At 40.0% G+C, this 23,152-nt stretch overlaps 1 protein-coding gene across 1 annotated transcript in view; it reads left to right on the top strand.

Annotated features, from left to right (window-relative positions):
• The first annotated feature begins 3,006 nt into the window (after positions 1-3,006).
• Positions 3,007-23,152, top strand: part of TDP1 (tyrosyl-DNA phosphodiesterase 1) — a 191,989-nt gene continuing 171,843 nt past the window's right edge. Inside the window, 6 exon segments of the mRNA XM_043985761.1 lie at positions 3,007-3,074; positions 11,551-11,694; positions 12,608-13,167; positions 16,587-16,630; positions 19,437-19,492; positions 23,025-23,121. Of these exon segments, the coding sequence (XP_043841696.1) occupies positions 12,615-13,167; positions 16,587-16,630; positions 19,437-19,492; positions 23,025-23,121 (750 nt within the window). The 5' untranslated portion in view covers positions 3,007-3,074; positions 11,551-11,694; positions 12,608-12,614.

The following is a 23,152-nucleotide window of genomic DNA, read 5'->3' as shown; positions in this document are numbered from 1 at the left end:
CTCGCGTCATTTCAACCCTGAGATCCTATTGGTCGCATGCTTTTCGCTTGGCCACGCCCCTTCGCGAAAGGGAAACTATCCCGAACCGGCAGGCTTTGGGGCCAAGTCGGTGCCTTCTTTAAGCTCCTCCTACATTCCTTCTCCTGTGTTGCTGTTTATAGAGACGGGAATCACCGTCTGTTGGACCGAAGAGCTCGAAGATCATCTGGTAGGTTTTGGATCCGTAAAGAATAGTGTATTCTTTCCTGCGTTCATTCAACAAATTTTGTTGAGCTCCTGCTTTGTACACGGTACTTTGGCAGACTGGGAAGAATGTGAATAAAACATGCAAAAGAATAAAAAAGACTCCCGTGTAGACATTAGTTGGAATTATTTGACTGGGAGATGGGTAGGAAAAATCTGCATGCAGCTAATGTATTACTTTAGGCGTATGGTGTAATTTAAATCAATCAACTGGGATTAAGGAAAGTCCCACCAGGGGGCAGCTAGATGGCGCAGTGGATAGAGCACCGCCCCTGGAGTCAGGAGTACCTGAGTTCAAATAGGACCTCAGACACTTAACACTTACTAGCTGTGTGACCCTGGGCAAGTCACTAAACCCCAATTGCCTCACTAAAAAAAACAAACAAACAACTCCCACCAGGTGTCAGGTTCTTTGCTCCGAGGATACCTTGGAGGTGTTTACTACTTGTTTGTTAGCTGGTGCCTAATTAATGTTTGTAGCTGGGTGAAACGCTGGATTTCAGTTCAGATACCCACTCTACAACCTGGGCCAGCCTTCTCGGGGCCTCCTTTGTTAAACGAATAGATTCTAAGGTCCCTTTCTTACCTCTAAATGCTCTGAGTCTATGAACTGACTTAGAAGGAGCAGAAGTTTCACAGGCTGTGATACCGTACACCTCTTTTCCCAGCTCTGTCCACACAGAAGGACTCCTTTATACCTAGGTGTAAATGAGTGGAAACAGTGAGGGATGGATGAGCATTTTGGGTAAAAAGAGGTTATAAGGCAGTACTTGAACTTCTCTGACCCTAGGAGGAGGGCACTAGTGAGTCCTACACTCATTTAATTTAGTACTGTCACCAGCAATTATTTTTGAGCCTTCCTGCTCAGGTTTTTCTTTACAGCACAACAGAAGATGATTGGATTTAGAGCAGGCAGATACCTTAGAAATTATTCAGAACAACCTTTTAAGTTGGATGAGAAAACAGGTTCAGATAGGTGATTTACCCAAAGTAACAAAGTTTTTTAGAAACAGTCTGAACTCAAATTTATGTTGTATGACTCCAAATCCAGTGCTTCCCAGTTGTCACTGGTTATCTTAAAAGCTTAATAATCATGATGATAGCTAGCATTTATAGTGGGGTTTAAGATTCATAATGCACTTTACAAATATTATTTTATATGATACACCAACCCAGGGAGGTAAGTGCTATTATTTTTCCTCATTTGACAGATGAGGAAACCAAGGCAAAAGAAGTTAAGTGATTTGCTCAGCATCACACAGTGAAAGTGGTGAAGTAGAGTGAGGGAGCTGGGGCCTGTGATCTGGAAGATCTGAGTTCAAATCCAGCCACAGGGACAACAAAGAAATTCAAAAGTAGATCATTAGTTGACTTTTAGCTTTTTTTTTGTTTATGATTTTTTGCGGGGGGGGGGTGAGGCAAGTGAGGTTAAGTGACTTGCCCAGGGTCACACAGCTAGTAAGTGTTAAGTGTCTGAGGTCAGATTTGAACTCAGGTCCTCCTGAATCCAGGGCCAGTACTCTATCCACCGTGTCACCTAGTTGCCCCTCAGCTTTTTTTTAATTAAAATTTTTTTTTCAGCTTTTCTTTAAATAACACTAAGAATCCACCAAAAAAAAAAAATCATGTGAGTTCTACAAGGTATCTGTATCCTAGTTTGTCTCTAAGAGAGTGAAATCTTGTTGCATAGTCACTGTACTCAGAGACATAGCAATAGCTTGCATTTATATGGTGCTTTAAGGCTTATAAAGTGCTTTATACAGGTTAGGTCATTCAATCCTCATAACAATACAGGGAGGTAAGTGCTACTAAAGGGCAACTAGGTGACCCTGGATAGAATGTTAGCTAGCTAGGTGGTGGTGGTGGTGGTAGTAGTAGTAGTAGTAGTAGTAGTAGTAGTAGTAGTAGTAGTAGTAGTAGTAGTAGTAGTAGTAGTAGTAGTAGTAGTAGTAGTAGTAGTAGTAGTAGTAGCAGCAGCAGTAGTAGTAGTAGTAGTGGCAGTAGCAACAGTAGCAGCAGCAGGTGTCTGAGGCCGAATTTGAACTCAGGCCTTCCCAACTCCAAGTCTAGCACTCATGCCATGGTGTCACTAAGTTGATAGGATCGATAGCTTTAGAGTTTATTTATTCAAAATCTCCCTGTTTAGAAACCTAAAGGTAAAGGGACTTATCCAAGGTGATAAAGGTTGTTAAAGGGATAGTTTGGACTGAAACCTGTACTTAAGACTCCAAATCCAGGGGTTCCTTCCTGCCGTCTTTTATATAAAAAAACCGGATGATCAAAAAGAAAAAAAAAGATGGATTTTCAATCAATCAATTAACAGTTATTACAAAGAGGCCTTGGGAACACGAGTCCAGTGGGAAGAAAACGGGCCCCTCTCTGCCTTTATTACTTATGTAGTTGGAGTCTGCAACTGTGATTAGCAGACAGCCAGCTGTTAGCATCTCTGCTGTTCACGTATTTTGCAAATCCCATTAAAAATTAAATAGAAAAACGTGTTCTGTTTTTCTGTACGATGTCCCAAGCCCTAGTTAGAGAAACCCTGTTAAGATAGAGTGGACGAGGGGGTCCAGTAAAGGACCTTAATGCTATAAGGGGATGAGCTTTAAGAAGAACAGCGTAGGTAACTTCCTAGCCTCCGGAGGCCACGTGTTTCCTGAGTTTTTGCATTAGCAAGGGTCTCGGATGAGCCTCAGGCTGTCTTACGCCGCCAATGCGGCGGCTTTTAGGACCTGGCGAGAGCTGCTTCCGGAAAGGGAAGGGGCCGGACCTGCGGAGTGCTCGGAGAGGGGCCGGGTTTGAACTGCGCGCCGCTGCTGCCGCTGCGGGAGGTGCGGGGAGGAGGGCAGGGGGGTAGGGCGAGCGCGCGCTGGCCGCTTCTGGACTAGGAGGCGCGGGCAGCCGCAGCGGGGGGCGGGCGCTTGAAGAACCTTGTTCATGCATGCGTGGGCTCCCGGCGAAGGTGGGCGCATGGCGCGGGGTGGGGGGATGAGCTCGGGAGGACTAGCTCGCTGCTCGTAGGAACTGGGAGGAGAGGGGGGCAACCATCAGTCCCTGCGCACTTTTCACGCCGCCCCCTCTCCCAACCAGACTGGAGGAAATGTTAGGGGGAAGCTTCCTCCATCTGGGGCTCGGGCCCTGAATCTGGGGCACCCAAGCCTGGTTTAGGATCCCTGGAGCCAGCTCTGCCCTAGAATCCTGGGAGACCCTGGGCCGGTCACTTAGAAATCTGTCTGCCTCAGCTCCCTCAACTTTAAAATGAGGATAATAACAGCACCTACCTCCCACGGTTGTTGTGAGGGTTAAATGAAGTCATATTTGTAAAGCGCTTAGCACAGTACCTGCCACATAGGAAGCACTATATAAGTGTTAGTTATCGTTATTACAGATATCATTCCTTCTAGTTGTGGGATTTTGAGAAAGTCGCTAGATCCTTTTTTTGCCTTAGTTTCCTTAGCTGTAAATTGGGGGTTAATAATAGTCCCTGCCTTCCAGTGTTCTGATGGTTAAATAAGATGATATTTATTTGTAAAGCCTTTAGCACTGCCTAGCACATAGGCGCAATGTGTTAGCTGTTATTGTGAATAGAGAGTTGGACCTGGAATTGGGAAGCCCCAAGTCCAAATCCGATCTCCTATGCCTACTAGCTGTGTTACCCTGGACAAGTTATTTAACTTCTGTTTGCCTCAGTTCCCTCCACTGTAAAATTGAGATAACCGCCCTTCCCCATTCCCATTGTTGTGAGGCTTAAATGAGATAATTGTGAATGTGTGTGTGTGTGTGTGTGTGTGTGTGTGTGTGTGTGTGTGTGTGTGTGTGTAAATTTGGCTGCTATTTTGTTGTATTTTGGTTTTGCGGGGCAATGGGGGTTAAGTGACTTGCCCAGGGTCACACAGCTAGTAAGTCCTCCTGTGCTTTATCCACTGTGCCACCTAGCTGCCCCCGGCTATTATTGTTCTTGTCGATTTGGCTGACTAAGTTTAAGGATTCAGGTTTGCAGAAATGGGGCCGTTTGAGACCTGGGAGCTGAGACAGGTTTAAGGAACCTATCGGTGTGACCTTGGGTAGTTCACTCCCCTTCCTCTAAATACCATTTTTCTCACTGGTAAAATGAAGGGGTTACCTGTTGGTCTCTTCCAACTCACCTAGGTCTTGTGGGTGGAATGCTGGACTTCCTTGTGTCAGGAAGATGTGAATTCCATTGAGGCATCAGACTTTGGGTTCTGGTTAAGTCACTTAACCTCTTTGCCAAAGATACTGACCTAAATTCCGAGGATAAAAAGAAAGGTTAAAAAACAATCCCCCCAAACCCAGTCTCTGCTCTCAAAGAGCTCACATTTTTGTCACGTTGCACTTAAGATGAACATCATAAAAGCACCTAAATCCCAGGGGGTTTTGTGGATAAAATGATATTATATTGGTCACGTGCTTTACAAATCTTTAAAGGGTTTGTATAAGTATTAGCTATTATTAATTACCTTCTGTGTTTTAAGACTGCTTCGGTTTCTCTGCCTAAAATTAGTGTGTGTGGGGGCCCTTTATGTTCTCTCTACAGCCTATATAAATGTAAAAGGGTACAGCTTTGTTCTTGTTGATGGCAAACCAAGCAATTTGGGATTTTGTTTTGTTTTGTTGTGTTTTTTGATGGTGGTTGTGGCTAGTACATAGGCATAAAAAAGGAAAAGTGTCAGAGCAGCTGGCTTTTTGTTTTAGACTTTTATACTTAAAAGATCTCTGATGACTTTGAAGAGCTGACCCTTTTAAGGTTTTCAAAGCCCTTTAAATATTTCTCTTTCTTGAAGCCTGTGAGTTGGGCCCCACAGTTTTGTGGTGTTCACTCATTTTTCAGCAATGTCCAACTCTTCATGACCCCATCTGGAGTTTTTTTTTTTGGCAAAGATACTGGAGTGGTTTGCCATTTCTTTCTCCAATTCATTTTACAGATGAGGACACTGAGGCAAACAGGGTTAAGTGACTTGCCAAGGGTCACACAGTCACTGTCTGAGGTCACATTTGAACTCAGATCTTTCTGATTCCAGGCCCAGAGCTCTATCCACTTTGCTACCTTGCTGCCCTTTCCAACTTGGGAGAGCCTGCCAAAGCTTTGTTGGGAAACCCCAGGGTCACTTTCATGCCACCAAACCAAATAAACAAACAAAAACAAAGGTAATTAGTCAAAAAAAAGCATTTTAAGCCCTCTTTTCCTGAAATTATCTACAATTTGCCCTGTATATATCGTTTGTATGTGGTTGTTTGCTGATTGGTTCCCCTGCCCTCCTGTTAGATTGTAAACTCCTTGAGGGCAGGGAAGATCTTTACCATTCATGTACTGGGATACAAAGAAAGGCAAAAACACTCTTTTTACTCTCAAGAACCCCAAATTCAAATGGAGGAGACTACATGTAGAAAACTGTAGATAAATTGTTATGTAGTTAATAGTTTAAGCTGTTAAACCTTCTAACTGCATGAAGACTCTGGGGCACCTTGTATATGGTATAAATGGAAGTTAACCTTAGGGAGAAGGTACTCTTAGAATAGGGCAGCAAGGTGCTGCAGTGAATGGAAGACTAGGGCTGGAGTCAGGAAGACCTCTTCCTGAGTTCAAATCCAGCCTCAGACACTAGTTGTGTGATCTTGAGCAAGTCACTTAACCCTCTTTGCTTCAGTATCCTCATCTATAAAATGAACTAGTTGGGGGAGGGGGCATAAAAGATGCTTAAATGAATGCCTACTTTGTAAGCATAGAGTAAATCAAAATTTGGATCCTGATTTGCACAGTACAAGTACCTGGCACCTTAAAATTTGCCTTTTTGGGCATATAAGCTCCTTTTGAATGGCCTCTGCTGATGATGTGATTTAAGTGTGAGTTTAATGTTTTATATAGAAATAATTCTTTGACAGATCCTAATTTTCTGAAGAGGGAGGTTGCTTGGCAGTGTTAATGACTACAAGTTGTTTATTCTGATTGACTTTAATGAACAACATCTGGACTTTTTTTTTTTAAACAGCCACAGAATATCAAATCATTCTATAAAGAGGTAGTTTGAGGAAGTGTTGTATCATCAGTGAAACACCTGTGTTTACAAGTTTTGTTTCTTTTTATAATTGTGCTCCCTGCTGGTAATCCTTTGATGAAGCATGGCATTTTCATTTGTTTTCATAGTATTTACATTTGGTCAAGGAAAGCTTTGAATGTTTTAAATGATAACATGGAAACCTTTAGAAAACTCAGCAGGTCGCACGTGCACAAAGTCGTCCGGGCTTCAAAACAGAGCACATTTTAAATACAAAAATGATTAATTTGTTTCTTCAGAAGTGCTCTCATTTGCAGTTCTTCATAGAAAGGGAAAAGTTGTTATAGGTTGAACCAGTATGATTGACATGACATTGACAGTTATCAAGATAGAAGCAACATGGCTGCCCCAAAAGGTAAAGGGGGCTGGATTTGTCATTGGGTGTCTTCATAGAAAGCTGGGTGATCCTTTCTTAGGTGTGGCATTAAATAGGGGTGATTGGTGTTTGGTTACAAGTTTGACTTGATGTCTTGAGAGGCCTCTTCTCACTTAGATGCTGCGCTTCTGTGACTAATTTGATTTCCCAACAAGGTGCCTTGTAATCACACCATCTGTGTGAGTAGTTGCTAACAGCTTCTGCCTTCAAATTGGGTCTGGCTAGCATTGTTTTGAATTCTAGAGGGCTAGACCTTTGACATGTTATAGGGTCATGATTTCTAAGGGAATAATGTGGTTCTTTTGTATGTTTAGTTAATGATGGGGCCTAGAGCCTGTTTTTTTTTGTTTTTTTGTTTTGTGTTGGGTTTTTTTGCTTTTTGTGGGTCCTGGACCCCTTTGACCTTCTGGTTAAACCTGTGGACCCCTTCTCATAGACATGTTTTTAAATAATTCAAGGAAATGCCAAATTTCAATTAGAATAGGGTTTTCAGTCCTTCAGACTGTAACCTTTTTTTTTTTAAAATATTTTTATATATTTCAATATACAGTTATCCCTTCCACATTTCAGGGGTTAGGAACATGGTTCTCTTCCTGCCTCCCCCCCCCCCCAAACCCCCAAATCTGGAAAATCTGAGTAAAAATTTATGGCCCTTCATGACAGAGAAGTCTGAATATCTTTTTCTTTTATAGCTTGTTTATTGTACTTTATTGTAAAATTTGGGTTAAATATTTGGTCATAGATTCTGTGTCACCTGCTGACCTTTTCATGTTGTCTGTGACTTCTGTAAAACTCCCCATTGAATTTATTATGCCAACCTGTGATAGATATATTGAAGCCTTGATGGGGAAAGTCGTGATGTGGAAGGGATAACTAGAATTGAATTAAAGGCAGCTAGGTGGTACAGTGGATAGAGGGTTGGGCCCTGGAGTCAGGAAGACCTGAATTCAAAATCAGCCTCAGACCATTTACTAGCTGTTTTTGACCCTAGATAAGTCATTTCACCTTTGTTTGCTTAGTTTCTTCAACTGTAAAATGTTCATAATAACACCTACCACCTAGGGTAGTTGTGAGAATCAAATGAGATATTTGTAAAGGGCTTAGCACAGTATTAGGCACTTAGTAAATGCTTCTTCTCTTTCTCCCCCGCCCCCCCTTGATTTCCTTTGTAATCCTATATTTTATTTCACACATTTACAAGCATTATTCTGAGACAGTGTATGTAGGCTTCACTAGACTGCCTGAGGGGTCTGTAACACAGAAATGGTTAAGAAATCTTGAGTTAGAGATTAGAGAAAATAAAGATGTAACTCCCCCCCCCCATCTGAGTCTAGGATTCCTTAAAATCTATCCACAGACCCCCTGCCTCCCCACCTTCTTTTTTTGTGTGTGTGAGGCAATTGGGGTTAAGTGGCTTCCCAGAGTCACACAGCTAGTAAGTGTCAAGTGTCTGAGGCTGGATTTGAACTCGGGTACTCCTGACTCCAGGGCCAGTACTCTATCTACTGAGCTACCTAGTTGCCCCACCCCCCCCCCCAACCTTCTGACCTGCCAGCAACCTCAATTAACTATCTGGGAAAGAGTTGAGAACTAGGGAATACTTTTTAAAAGTCTATATATGAGGTGGCACATACTCCTTGCTTTACTTATACTTGAAGCTCTCGTTCAGACCCTATTTCTTATTTAGCATCCTTTCCTCTTCTTCCTCTTCTTCCTCTTCTTCCTCCTCTTCCTCCTCTTCTTCCTCTGGCAATACCCTATTGAGGGCCAGCCAGGTGTGGTTTTGATTTAATTAACTTTAAGTAGGTTAATCAGCAAAGTCAATCACTCAGTCAGTCTCACTTAATTTAATCAGTCAAAATGAATTTCCTCTGGTTGGGGCCTTTGGACCTTGACAAAAAGCCCATTGTATCTTACAGGGGGTACTTTGCACATAAGTTTTATTGACTTATTTTTTTTTACTGCTTTATTATTTACTGATAAATGTAAAAAAATTATGAAGAGGGAAATGAGCAAAACGGAAAACATTGTATACAGTAATAGCAATATTGTTTTTAAAATGACTTTGGGGGCAGCTAGGTGGCACAGTGGATAAAACACTGGCCCTGGATTCAGGAGAACCTGAGTTCAAATCCAGCCTCAGACACTTGACACTTACTAGCTGTGTGGCCCTGGGCAAGTCACTTAACCCTCATTGCCCTGAAAAAAACAACAAAAAAAGAATGACTTTGAGTGAATGTCATTTTGACTATTACAAATACCCAAATTAACTGTAAAGGACTTAGGAAGAAAGATGCTTATCTGTATTCAGAGAAAGAATTGATAAACAAGTATGTAGAATAAAATTATGTATAAATACCTATTTGTGTCTGATGATGGCCATCTCTGTGGTAGGGGTGTGGAGGGAAGGAAAAGAAAGGGAAAAGGAGAAATTTACATAATAACTTTGTTGTATATTTAAAAGGAATATCAAGTTGTTCATAGTAGATTAGCAGCTTTATGTGCATCTTTTTATATAGATGTATATATATGTGTATATGTATATATGTACATGTGTGTATATATATATGTATATATACACTATGTTTTATTCCATAAATTAAAAATAAAATAATTTTTTTTTAAAAGAAAAAGATAGGTATCCAGGACACCTTGAGTTGATTCATTTGTGGGAAGCTACTTTACATGAATTAACCATTAAGATCCACCAGCCAGGGGGCAGCTAGGTGGCGCAGTGGATAGAGCACCGGCCCTGGATTCAGGAGGACCTGAGTTCAAATGTGGCCTCAGACACTTGACACTTACTAGCTGTGTGACCCTGGGCAAGTCACTTAACCCTCATTGCCCTGCAAAAAAAAAAAAAAAAGATCCACCAGCCAGTGTTGTTAAAGATCCTTGTGCAGAGTTGGTCCTTGGGAGATGAGGCTATGACATCCACACTCTCAGCTGTTAGTCCCTTGAGTAACTATACATAGAGAAATATCTCAATGCCTTTTAAGGAAGAAACTGACATAATTTTCATGGGGAAATGGGTCGAGATACTGTCTCAAAGAACAGTTCAAGTGTGTTTTGATGAATGATTTAAGGAAATAGAGATTTTTTTTTTTGAAGGGCAATGAGGGTTAAGTGACTTGCTCAGGGTCACACAGCTAGTGTCAAGTGTCTGAGGCAGAATTTGAATTCAGGTCCTCCTGAATCCAGGGCCGGTGCTTTATTCACTGTGCCACCTAGCTAACCCTAGGAGATATAGATATATATTTAAAATATTTCTATCAGAAATGGTTAAAATAAAAGCAACGTTTTAGAACTTAATCCAGTAACTAGAAAACTAAGTTACATGGAGCTTCTCACTTCTCACATAGAGATGATGAATTCAAAATGGAGAATGAGACACAATTTTGAACATAGACAGTCGTAATTTTGTTTTGCTTGACTGCAGATTTGTTGCAAGGGTTTTGTTTTCCTTTTTCCTCCTTAAATTGAAGGTAGGATAGGAGACAGAGAAAATACATACTGGCTAATGGGAAAATAAGATAAAATTAAAGATAAAAAAAAAAGTAAACCAAACTGATCTTCAGATATAATCCAGCTTTCAAAACAAAAATGAAAAGCACTTGTTAAATTTCATCTTTTTCTCTTATGAAATGAGCCTCTTAGATTAAATGCCCATTGATCTAATAATTAGTGTTTTTATGCAATGAAGCAATAAGAATTTAAGATTTTTTTGAAATAAGGTTTAGTTCATAAACTGTTTATCATGTAAAATATACCTTAAATATTAAAACTTTATAAATTACAAATAGTCTTAGTTTCTGGCCTAGAAAAGTATATGGGGAAATAATCAAGAAACCTTATATTCCTATTCTGTTACATTATCAGAGCATCCTACAAAGTCACTGGACCACTGCCCTCAAAGAGATTACAGTCCAGCAGTGAGATACGATATAGAGACTTGGATCAACTTCCACAAACATTTTTTAAGCAGGGTATGAGATTGACATAAGTAGAAGAAAGAGCTTGGTTTATCCTCTGAGACTAGAGCAGAGGAAGAGAAGGAAGATACACAAAGCTGTAGAGTTACTGAAGTCATGGGGCATTGAAGGACCTCAAAGTGGATGGTCTCCATTTGTTTTCCCAGTAAAAGAGGAGACAAGGTCATTTGCTAAGAGGGGATTTCGGGGTAACCTAAAGGGCTAAAAGAGAGGAAAAAGTTTGGAACAGATGTTGTGAAGAATATGATAAACGGTATATTTGAGATGAAAAAATGATTACCAGGTAGTAGTGAGGTTTTAGTTCAGGGTTGTTGTTTTAGTTGTGTCCTACTCTGCCTGAGTCTTGGCAAAGATACTGGAGTGGTTTACTGTTTCATTCACCACCTCATTTTACAGATGAGGAAACTGAGGCAAAGCGGGTTATGGGATCCAGGATCACACTGCTAGTAAGTGTCAGAGGTCACATTTAATTCAGCTCTTCCTAAATCCATCCTCAGCACTCCATCTACTGTGCCATCTAGCTGCCCCTAGTTCAAATTTAGCCGATAAGAATTTGTAGCAGATAGAGTCTATGGTTTTTATCAAGTCAGCAGGCATTCATTAAGTGCCTTCTATGTGGCAGGCACTGTTCTAAGTGTTATAGCAGTTTTCAGGGACTGAGGCTTGGGATGGTGGAGTTGACTCTGGTTTAAGGATTGACAACATAGACAGTGGGAAGGACTGTTGTTCAGCTGGTCAGCCATCAGGATCCAAGACAAGAAGGGAAGAAAGACAGACTAGAACAAGGTTGATGGAATGGGAGTCCTAGACACAGATTTTGAATGTATCTTAAGAAGGATTCTAATTCAACTCTCCCATTTTACAGATGAAGAAACAGAGGTCCAGAAATAGATTGGCCTGAGGTCTCACAGTGAGGTTCATAGCAGAATGGGAACTAAAAACCCAATCTTCTGAATTTCAGCTTTGTGAGACGTGAACAGCTAACTCAGAAGAGAAGGCAGTTATATAAGTAAGTATACATGTCCTTCCCTGACTCATCAGATTGTGAGCTCCTTAAGATTAGGGACTATTTTTTTTGCCTTTCTTTGTATCACGAGTGCTTAGTACAGTTTCTGGCATGTAGTGAGTGGGTAATTAAATGCTTGTTGATTGTTGACTGAGTAATCTATCATTAGATTATAAAGACCTTGAGAGCAGGGTCTATCTTCTGGCTATCATATTTCAAGCACCTAGGAAAGGACCTATATATAAAAGAACTTACTGAATATTTGTTGAATAAAACTGCAGTTTCACAGGAGTGGTATATACAGCTTGGTAGCTGGGTGGTACAGTGGATAGAGCATTGGGCTTTGAGTCAGGAAAACTTGAGTTCATGTTTGGCCTCAGCCACTTCCTGACTCCTTGACCTTATGCCAGTCACTCTATCAAGCCTCAGTTTCCACAGCTATAAAATGGGGAAATGAGTAGCACCTGTCTCCTAGGGTTATTGTTAGGATCAAATGAGATATTGGTGAAGTCCCCAGCATATGTAGTAGGTGCATATTAAATGCTTGTTTCCTTCCATTTTCCTAGGCCCCGATTATCCAGAATAATGAATCCCAAGCAGTGGTTTTACCATTTGAATCTGCACTGCCTAGTTCCATTGGTCTGGAACTCTAGTAACCACATTTTACATAATAATAATAAAATCTAATCATTTTACTTTTTATTTATTAAAATTTGTTTGTTTTTAAATTTCTAATCAATTTAATTCAGATGCTTGTGAGGACTTCACAGCATTTATTTGTGCTAATTGGGATCTAGTTGTACAATAATAATTTTAGGAACACTTTTTCCTGGGGGGGGGGGCGGTAGGTTGAGATCAGGATTTTTTTTACAAACAAACTATAATTGAATACAAAAAATGATACTTGTTTATTTAGCAGAAATATGTCTCAGGAAAGCAGTTACGGCAAGTGGACTGTTTCCAGCAGTGATGAAAGTGAAGACGAAAAGACACACGTTGAGAAACCTTCTACCTCCTCTCTGCCCAGTTTTGGGAGAGATGTGCTGAATGGTCCCGGGTACACATGTTCTGATGCTCGCAAAGCTGCTTACCGAAGGAAATTATCACCAGTGAAATTTGACGATAAAAATTCGACTTCTGAAATCTCATCCACCAAAAGGCAGAAGAGTTCCCAGGATGATTTAGGCTGGTGCCTGTCGAGTAGTGATGAGGAATCCCATCCAAAGGACCGATCAAAGCAACCAGGGAAAGGGACAGTCAAAGAGGAAAAATATACACCTCCCAAAGAACTGTCTGAACATAGACCCAGAGATTACCAGCCTCCTGTCATCCCAAAGACAGAAGAGGACTCTGAGGCTTCAGATGAAGCCCAAGAACCTTGGGACCTATTGGATGATAAGAACCCATTCAGATTTTATCTCACCAAAGTCTCAGGAATTAAGCCAAAGTATAATTCTGGAGCACTCCACATTAAAGGTAAGAGGGGTGGGAGTGCTTGAAGTGGCAAATAACTGGGATTCTTTCAGTAAAAATACACACACACACACACACACACACACTGTGCTAATTTAAAAGAGAAGTTTTAAGTAGAAACCCTGAGGCGAAGAGATATTTCTCATGCTATTATCAATCAATCCCTCGTTTATAGAGCTTACTTAATACTTAATCACAACAGGGTAACTGGCTAGAATTTGCTAACTTTTTATTCAGATAAAATGTTAGCAGCAACATGATTAATAACAAGCTTGTGCCAGCTAAGCTTATTGTTGATTATGAGAAGAGACTTTGAGAAACAACATTATTGAGGCAATTAAGTTCCAAAAGACCAGTGTTCTATCATACACACTCATGCAGTTAGCTTTAAAGATGGTGACATCATGGCGAGGTCTTGTGATAAATGTATTAATGCTGTTGATATATTAATGTTGGTTATGGGGAGTATGCCTGTGTCATCATTGGCTGCCTTGTCTTTCTTGTGTTCCACATGGTCATAGATTGAGACCTGTAAGGGGCCTCAGAGGCTGTCTAATCCAGAGGTTTCATTTTCAGATGAGGAAACTCAAATCCAAAGAGACTAATTTGATTTTCCCAGGATTACATAGATAGTAAGTGGCAGAGTAAGGATTTGAATCTGGGTCTTCTGACTCAAAGGGCAGCTAGGTGGAGCAGTGGATAGAGAGCCCAGCTTAGAGTCAGACTCATCTTCTTGAGTTCAAATGTGGCTCCAGACACTTACTAGCTGTGTGACCTTGGGCAAGTCACTTAACCCTATTGCTTCTGTTTCCTTATCTGTAAAACAAACTGGAGAAAGAAATGGCAATCCACTGCAGTGTTTCTGCAAAGAAAACCCCAAAAGGGGGTCACAAAGAGTCAGACACGACTGAAGAATAACTAAACAACAACTTCTGGCTCTAAATCTTGTGTTCTTTCCTTTATATCATATATGCCATGTTTGGTTGGCATTCTCTTTTTCCCACTATAGAATTCCGCCCGCCCCCCCCCCCCCCCAAAAAAAATACTCTGCAGTTTTCTGGCAATGGGCAGTATTTATTGATTATGGCAAGTATCTATTTCATTTCCTTGACAAAAAGGCAAAGCCATAGAAGTGATAAGCTTTACAAATGGTAACTTTAGTTTCAAATCAAAGGCCCATTCTTTCTGTGTATGCCAAATAAAAGATACTTTTAATTTCATATCAATCTCTTTCCTTTAGATTTCAGGGATGTGTTGTATCAGTATCTCATGTCCTTTTCTTACAACATCAGATGTTTTTTCCTGTATATCTGATATTTATGGATATCTGAATTTTTTTGTTTGTGTGGTTTTTTTGAGGTAGTCATGGTTAAGTGACTTGCCCAGGGTTACATAGCTAGTAAGTGTCAAGTGTTGGAGGTCGGATTTGAACTCAGGTACTCCTGAATCCAGGGCCAGTGCTCTATCCGCTGCGCCACCTAGCTGCCCTGATATTTGACTTTTAACGTTTATGTAGCACTTTGCAGGCATCATTGCATTTGATTCTGATTTATCAGCGAGCTTTATATGTGTGATTCTCACAAGAATATTGTGAAATGGTAGGGCAGATGTTTTTGTGCTCATTTTACAATGAGGAAACTGATTCTCTTGAGAGTTAAGTATCTTGTCCAAAGTCACAGAGATAGTAAGTGGCTGAGTCAGGACTTGAATTTGTGTTCTTTGACTCCAAAATCAGTAATTTTGCCAATGTGTCATTACTGGGTTTTATATTGAGGGTTTCTCTCGAATTGACTATCGAAATAATTGAAGTCATACATCTGACAGGCTGACATGCCAAATGATTGAAGAAAGGTATACATTTTGCTTTTGTTTGTGTATTCCCTTAGTCTGTATTCTGTGAGATATGTTAAAGATTAAATCTATAATATCAGTAGTTATAATAGCTAGCATATACATAGTGCTTTAAGGTTTGCCAAGCACCGATACATAATACCTCATGGTAGCCTTGGAAGGTAGGTTCTACAGACAAGTCCCAGCTATTGCGAACCATGAACGACTATGGAATAGTGGGCCTATGGATTCTAATTGAAGCAAAACAGTCATTGGTTTCAGCACAATGGAGTTATGCAGTGTGAATTGAAATAATGAGACCACTTCAGGAGATTCACTATTCACACTAACACATATCATTTTCGTTATTGTCATTATTATATGACACATAGGTAATAAAATATAATTCAGATCAGTTCAATAGACATTTATTAAGGTCTTATTTGTAAAATGGTAAAGTCACAAAGATGAAAGAGAACACAGTCTTTGTTCTCAAGGAATTTAACAATCTAGTGCAAAAGACAGAAGTCTTCTCCAAGCTATAATGTAATTGTATAGGAGAGGTTCAAGGAAAGTTGCATGAAAAATTTTCAAGGGAAAAGATTCTAGTTAGGGTTCAGGAGCACAGGCCAGTGACCACTTCGTAGAGGAGATAGCAACTGAATTGGGCCTTGAAGAAAGGAAAGAATTTCTGTAGGCCAACCATCCCTAGGGATAATTGCCTACTAGCCATGGGGCAAAAATACAGCAGTGAAGAAAGGTCAGAAAGGAACTGGGAAAGAGTAAGTAGTCCAGTTTGCCTAGAAAATAGAGTATATGAGGTGGGGCTGCCGAGAGATGAGACTGGAAAACTAGATTGGCTTCTTAACTGTGAATACCAGGATACAGCATTTGTATTTTAATTTGTAGGCAATTCACTAAACATTCAGGGAAGTGGTGAGGTTAGACCTGTGCATTAGTATGGAGAGACTGGAAAGGAGAGAAAATGTATTTGCAAAACATTAAATTCTTAAGTTTTATGAAAACACTTCTTCAGTTATAGTCTTCTAAATCAGTGTTTAATTATGTTAGTGACTGTAAAGAATTGTTATTTGAGATTTTTATGACCCCATCTTTTAGCTAGAATTTAAAAAAAAACTTCAGTGCGCACACTGGTCTGGGGCTCCGCAAACCGCACGGTGCTCCACCCACTGGTTGTAGTCATCGCCATGGTGCTGGCACCTCACATCATCACCACTCACCCACACTTAGGTGGGCCTGGCAAAATTATAATTGGAAGCCCAGTGAGGGCAGTCATGTGACAACTGTCAGAGCGGCCAGCCAATTGGCTGGGGGCTGTGTGTGGTCAGCCTGGGGTCTGCTGGGAAGAAGGGAGGTTTTTCACCATTCTAGCTTGAAGCTGGAAGGCGACAGGACGCTGCTGTGTGTTCTCAGCTGATTCCTGGGGGGTGGTGTTGTTCAGGTTGTTTAATTTCCCTTTCCCCATTTTATTTCCTTTGCCTTAATCCTACTGATCCTGTTTGTGTTTTTTGAAGTTCGTTCTTGTTAAATAAATTCATAAGTTTGGTTCATGTATGTTATTTTCTTAATAGATATCTTATCTCCACTGTACGGGACACTTTTGTCTTCAGCTCAGGTGAGTTTTTTTTTTTTAATTAGTATTCAAATAGCACTAATTGGAGGTTTGCAAAGTGTTTTATATTGTAAGGTGCTAAAATTCTAGCTAGGCTGTCTAAAATATTTTTTTCTTCTTTTTTTTTTTTGGTGAGGCAATTGGGGTTAAGTGACTTGCCCAGGGTCACACAGCTAGTAAGTGTTAAGTGTCTGAGGCCCGGATTTGAACTCGGGTCCTCCTGAATCCAGGGCCAGTGCTCTATCCACTGTGCCACCTAGCTGCCCCCTGTCTAAAATATTTAATGAGTGGTTGCCAATAAATTATAAGCTTTAGCAAGAGTTTAGACTTTTAAGCATTTATTAAGGAGAATAAGAATTTAGTGAAGAGAGAGAAAAAGAGGCCTAGATTCAGCTATCTATCTCAGGGAGCTACAGTTCTCCTGTTTCTCTCTCCATGAGAGTCCTGGCAAAAGAGCTCGAGAGAGCCAGCCTTGCCTTCTTCCTCCCACAAGCAAACATCACCTGATGCCAAAGAAAAGCCGCATGGCTTGCCCTCAGACACCTTCTCTTCATGGTGGAGCTTTCCTACAGTAGTTCTCCAGCAGGTGGTGTCATTCCAATCATTACAATATCTATTATCTCATTTTATCCTCAACAGCACTGTGAGGTAGGTGCTATTATTATTTCCATTTTACAGATGAGGAAATTGAGGCAAACAGTGTTACACAGCTAGTAAATGTCTGAGGCTGGATTTGAACACATGTCTTCCTGACTCCAGGCGAAGTGCTCCATCCACTGTCACCTAGTTGCCTCAAGAGTAGCTGGGAATTAGCAGTAGGAATTAGAGAGAATTCCCTACTTTTTTACCTATGATTGACAAACTATATAGCTGACACGTTTTCCTTAGGATGCTATTAATTAATTTGACATAATCATATATAGTTCTTCTAGGGCCTTCTGCTTTGTGTCTGGTTCCTTATATTTTAATCTTCTCCCAGAATTAACCTTAGTTCCCATTTAGATGACACTTGAAAGTTTATAGTCGCCCATTAGTGAGATAAGAAATTCTTTGCTCCTGGAGGCAGTATTGATTAGGTAGTCCCATTTTATTGATGAAGAGACTGGGCTTAAGAGTGGCCATTGGCCTGTTCCTGACATATAGGTAGCCGTGAGAGGAGAGTGATGAGAAGTAGAGTTGTAGGCAAATTTAAAACAAGCAAACGAAAGCCGCCTAACTCCTAGCTCCACAATCATCTGGTAAATTTCCATTCCATTCACCTTCCTTTCTCTCCCCCTCACCTTTCTACAGATGTGCTTGTTCTTATGGGAAGACCTCAGTGTCTCAGAGAATTTCATATAGTTTGCTCCAAGCTCTATAGGTTAATGTTTTTTTGTTATTTAACCCAAATATTAGTAATTGTCTATCATGCTTAGAAGCATTTATGTTCAGTAGAAGGAACCCTTGGTGTCCAGACTTTGGTTCCTGTCCTAGCTCAGGCATGTAATATCCATGTGACCCTGGGAAAACCACTCATCCTTCTGAGCCCCATTTTCTTCATCTGTAAAATGGGAAATGTTTTGTAAAACTGAAAGCACTCTAGAGATATTAATATCCTAGGCCAGATCTTTGTTTTCTGGTGCTGCAAATCACAATTCCATTATTGTAAAATTCCATCTTTGTCATGTGTCATAAATAGGGCCCTGAAAAGCCAAGATGGTTCTCAGAAGTGGGATTCCATGTGTGTGGATAGAATAGAGAAAATGTGTTGAAGTTACATGCTTGTGTATCCTTATAGGAGATACTGGGGTAAAAAAAAAAAAAAAGGAGAGGGCAGTTTCAAAGATAGGTGAGAAAGATGTTATTATCATCAAGTGTGATTGGGGAAACTGTGTAAATTTTGTAGGCTCAGCAGAATTTTGCAAGCCAAGCTCAGTGAGGGTGGGGAATCAGCTTCTTCTAGCTCATAAGCGTTTAGATTTAAGTAAATCAATCCACAAACATTGATTAAGCACCTACTGTATGTCAGGCACTCTTAGGTGCTCTGGGGATATAGGTACAGAGAATGAAAATTCCAGCTTATAAGGATCTTCAGAATAAGCTTCAGATTTTTCGTCCTTGTAAATCTGCCAGATGAAAAGTAATGCATTTAACTATTCTCTTCAACCCCAGGTGACCATGCCCATTGGATTTTGGCCTGTAGCCCAGACTAAGATGTTTAACAAAATTTTTACCTAATTAGCTAGCCCACATAAACTGGTAAGGCCTACCCTGCCTATTGCTATAGCTTTGCAAATTACTATCCCTAGGTATCATGCTTGTGGATTTCACTCAATCTGTATTTGTAATTAGAAAATAATTAATGCATTTTGCACATACCAGGATTTCTGATCTTGGAACTCAGTCCAAAAATCTTATTTACTGTTGCCATAAATGACTCAAAGGGCATTTACAACTATTATTAATTATGTAAAACTTTCCCTCAAAATTGATCAAATGCTGCCTATTTCTGTTTATAGAAGGGAAATATGAATCCTGCAAAAAGTGACTTTTGTTGAGATTGTTGCAGAGATGCAAATAAAATGGCAAACTTGAGTCCCATGAATTCTTTGCCATTACTCATATTACATTAAGTAGACATCCATCCATTTCAATGATTATAAATTAAGTAATAAGCCTATATAAATTGTGGACCATAGTATTTGGCACATTGTAGACACAGTATTTAGTTAGTTTAGTGTTTCAGCTTAATGACCAAATCTTTCTCTGCATGAAATACCTTACTGAACTATTGATAACATATGTGTCCTTTTTCTTGCCTCTCCTTCAGTTTAACTACTGCTTTGATGTAGACTGGCTCGTAAAACAGTACCCCCTAGAGTTCAGGTAAGATTCATGAACTTATAAAGCATAATGGCTTTTGGGGGGGGGGGCAGGGCAAAGAAGGTTAAGTGCCTTGCCCAGGGTCACACAGCTAGTAAGTGTCAAGTGTCTGAGGCCAGATTTGGACTCAGGTCCTCCTGAATCCAAGGCCAGTGCTTTATCCACTGAGCCACCTAGCTGTCCCCATAATGGCTTTTAAAATGATTATATTTATCCTGATATGAAATCTTATCCATCTTTTTTTTGAGCCAACAAAGAAGTTTTGAGAAACTTTTATTATTCAAATCATTCCTTCTATAGATTTTGACATTTTAAGAATTGAAAGATTTTGTAGCCTAAGAGAACATTAGGAATTATCTAATTTATCCCCTTTGTTTTATTTATTTATTTGTTTTTATAATGGCTATTATAGTTTTGTTTTAAATCTTGTTGAATTGAACATTATTTTTTCTAATTATTTGTGAAGATAATTTTTAACATTCATTTAAAATTTTCTTTGAATTCCAAATATCCCCTTTCCCTCCCTCCCTCACCTTTCCACTCCCTGAACTGGTAAGGAATTTGATAGCGGTTATAAATGTGTAATCATGTAAAACATATTTCCATATTAGTCATCCTGTGAAAGAGGAAATAGACCAAAAAGAAAAAAAAAGAAAGAAAGTAAAAATAGTATGCTTCTGCATATAGATCTGCATTCAGACTCCATCAGTTCTTTCTCTAGATATAGATAGCATTTTTTCATCATGTATACTTTGGAATTGTCTTGGATCATTATATTGCTGAGAAGAGCTAAGTCATTCATAATTGATCACACAATTTTGCTGTTACTGTGTACAATGATCTGGTTCTGCTCATTTCACTTTGCATGTAAGTCCAGATTTTTCTGAAATCTTCCTGCTCATCATTTCTTATAGCACAATAGTATTCCATCACATTCATATGCCATAACTTGTTCAGCCATTTCCCAAGTGATGCAGCCCCCCCTTCATTTTAGAGAAGCCCAGATAGGACACATAGCTTCCCTTACCTAAAGTTACATGTCTAAAAATTAGGGTAGCTTGGAGCTGGCTTGGCGTCTTCCTCCTTTGTAGTCTTCCCAGAAATTGATAAAGACAAATTCCATTTCAGATGTAAGAAAGTGATGCGCAATTTTGGTCTGAATGCGTATTCAGGAGGAAAAAAAGATGTATATTCATCTATTCTAAACCTAAAGGCCTGCTAAAACATATCTAGCCTGTTACATTTTTAGCACACTTTTCTGTCTTTTAAATTCTTTCCTTCGTTCACAGTCTTGTCTTTCTTATGGGTATGGTGCCATTTTTAAGTTTCCCATTCTGATCTTTGAATCTTTCGCATTCTAGAATATGATGCAAAATAAATTGGATGGTATCACTCCAGGACCTTGCTAAACATGGGTTTAGTATGTTTTCACATGCTAGGATCTCATAGCAACTGGAGTTGAGGCAAGCAGTTTAAAATGATTGGGGGGGGGGGCGGCAGGGAGACAGCTAGGTGGTGTGGATAAAGCATTGGCCCTGGATTCAGGGAGACCTGAGTTCAAATGTGGCCTCAGACACTTGACACTTACTAGCTGTGTGACCCTGGGCAAGTCACTTAACCCTCATTGACAAAACAAAAAAACCAAAAAAATGATTGGCAGGGAGTTAAGAACCAACTGGATTTGGTATTTTCATATAGATAGAAAAATCATTTTCTGATGCTTAGAATCGCAGAACTGGAAAGACTCTTAGAGATCATGTAATCCAGCCTATACTTGGTCAAGAAGCTCTTTAATTTCATGCTCAACAAGTGGTCACGCAGCCTCTGCTTGAAGACCTTCAGAGTGGCAGGGAGCTCATTCTGTTCAGAAGGGTGTTCATACTACTTTTGAAAAGTTAGTGTAAGGAAATTTTCCCTTCAGTGAAATAATGATTCTAACGACAAGAACAACCACAATAATGGCTAACATTTATATAGTCCTCTTAAAGTTAAGGGCTACCTGTACATACATGCATACAAACATACATATATGTATATACACATCACACATGTATATGTGGTCCTTACACCAGCCCTGAGAGTGTCCAACCCAAGGTTATCAAGCTTAGTTTACAGATGATGAATTTGTGAATAAATTGGGATTTAAGCCCAAGTCTCCTGTTTCTTAGCCTAGTGCTCTTCCCACCAAGCTGTGCTAAATGTATTGCTTTAATTTTTAAAAAGGGAAGGAAAAGGTTGGCATTCTGTGTAAAAAAATGAGTATTTGAATTGTGGGTGTTCCTTTGAAATAATGAACTCTGAGTGAGAAAACCCTCTCTCCCAGTGCAGAACCTTGTATCATGCACCTGTTAAGAAACCTACCTTAGAAACTTACGTAGGGCACTAATGATTTAAGTGACTTCATAAAGCCAACCAGACTACATGTCAGCAGTAGGACTTCCAAACAACATGGGCTGATTCTTGATTATCTATGCTGGTCTCTCTTTTTTAGATACAATACAGTAGGTATTTTTTAGATTATAATGCAGTAGATATTTTGGGGCTGAGCCTTGAATCAGGAAGACTCATCTTCCTGAGTTCAAATGTGGTCTCAGACACTTATTAGTTGTGTGATCTTGGGCAAGTCACTTAACCCTGTTTGCCTCACTTTCTTTATTTGTAAAAAGTGAGCTGGAGAAGAAAATTGTAAACCACTCCAGTATCTTTGCCAAGAAAACCCCAAATGGGGCCACAAAGAGTTGGATATGACTGAAATAACAACAAAACCTCTCACAACTCTTCTCCCTCATAGAAGCCCTCCTTTGTTCATCAAAGTAAGTAATATTGTCTGTACACATCCCAGAATGCACATGTTAGTTTTTGTACCTCTAAGCCATCTTTCTGGCAAGAGATGGGAGATGTCTCTCATCATCAGTCTTTTGAAGTCATGATAGATAATTTTGGGTCCTTGAAGGTTGTGCCAGTTCTTTCAGGTACCAGCTCTAGTAGGTGGTGGATTTTGTGCCATCTGAGGACTTGTGTAGCTAAGAGCCACATCACCAGATGGTTGGACATCAGGTGCTGAGTTTTTCTGGCTACGGCCAGTCATGAAGACCATTTACTGGTCTTCTTAACTTGTGTTTTTATATCACGGACCCCTTTGGCAATCTGGGGAAGCCTGACAGCCCCCACCGAGGATAAGATATAAAATTAAATACAAAGAATTACCAAGGAAACAAGTTATATCAAAATACAGTTAATTATTTTTAAAAACCAGCTTCATAAATCTAAAATTAAGAACCTTTGGACTGCGCTGAGGCATGTGGGGGATTGTACTCTCTTAGGGGAGGGAACATCCCTACCAATAAACTCACTGAGCTTTCAAACTCCTAAAGAAAGTCTTTGTTTTATACACTGTGCTTAGACAATGCTATCTCACAGAGGAAGACACACGGACCTGAAATATGGTCCTGTAAGCCATGATATAATCCTTGATCCCTGGACAATGAGTCAAGTTTTGGGGGGTAATGTCAAATGTTTCTGATCTCAATTCCAGGAGGAAGCCCATCCTGCTCGTGCATGGGGACAAAAGAGAAGCCAAGACTCGATTGCAGGAACAGGCAAAGCCTTATGAAAACATCTCCCTTTGTCAGGTAATCTGCTTCTTTTTGCTTAAAGCCTTGA

This window comes from Dromiciops gliroides, chromosome 2 (genome assembly GCF_019393635.1).
Source record: "Dromiciops gliroides isolate mDroGli1 chromosome 2, mDroGli1.pri, whole genome shotgun sequence".
NCBI classification, from domain to species: Eukaryota; Metazoa; Chordata; class Mammalia; order Microbiotheria; family Microbiotheriidae; genus Dromiciops; species Dromiciops gliroides.
Note: the sequence above shows the minus strand (reverse complement) of the source record. Positions and strands in the feature narration are given on the sequence as shown.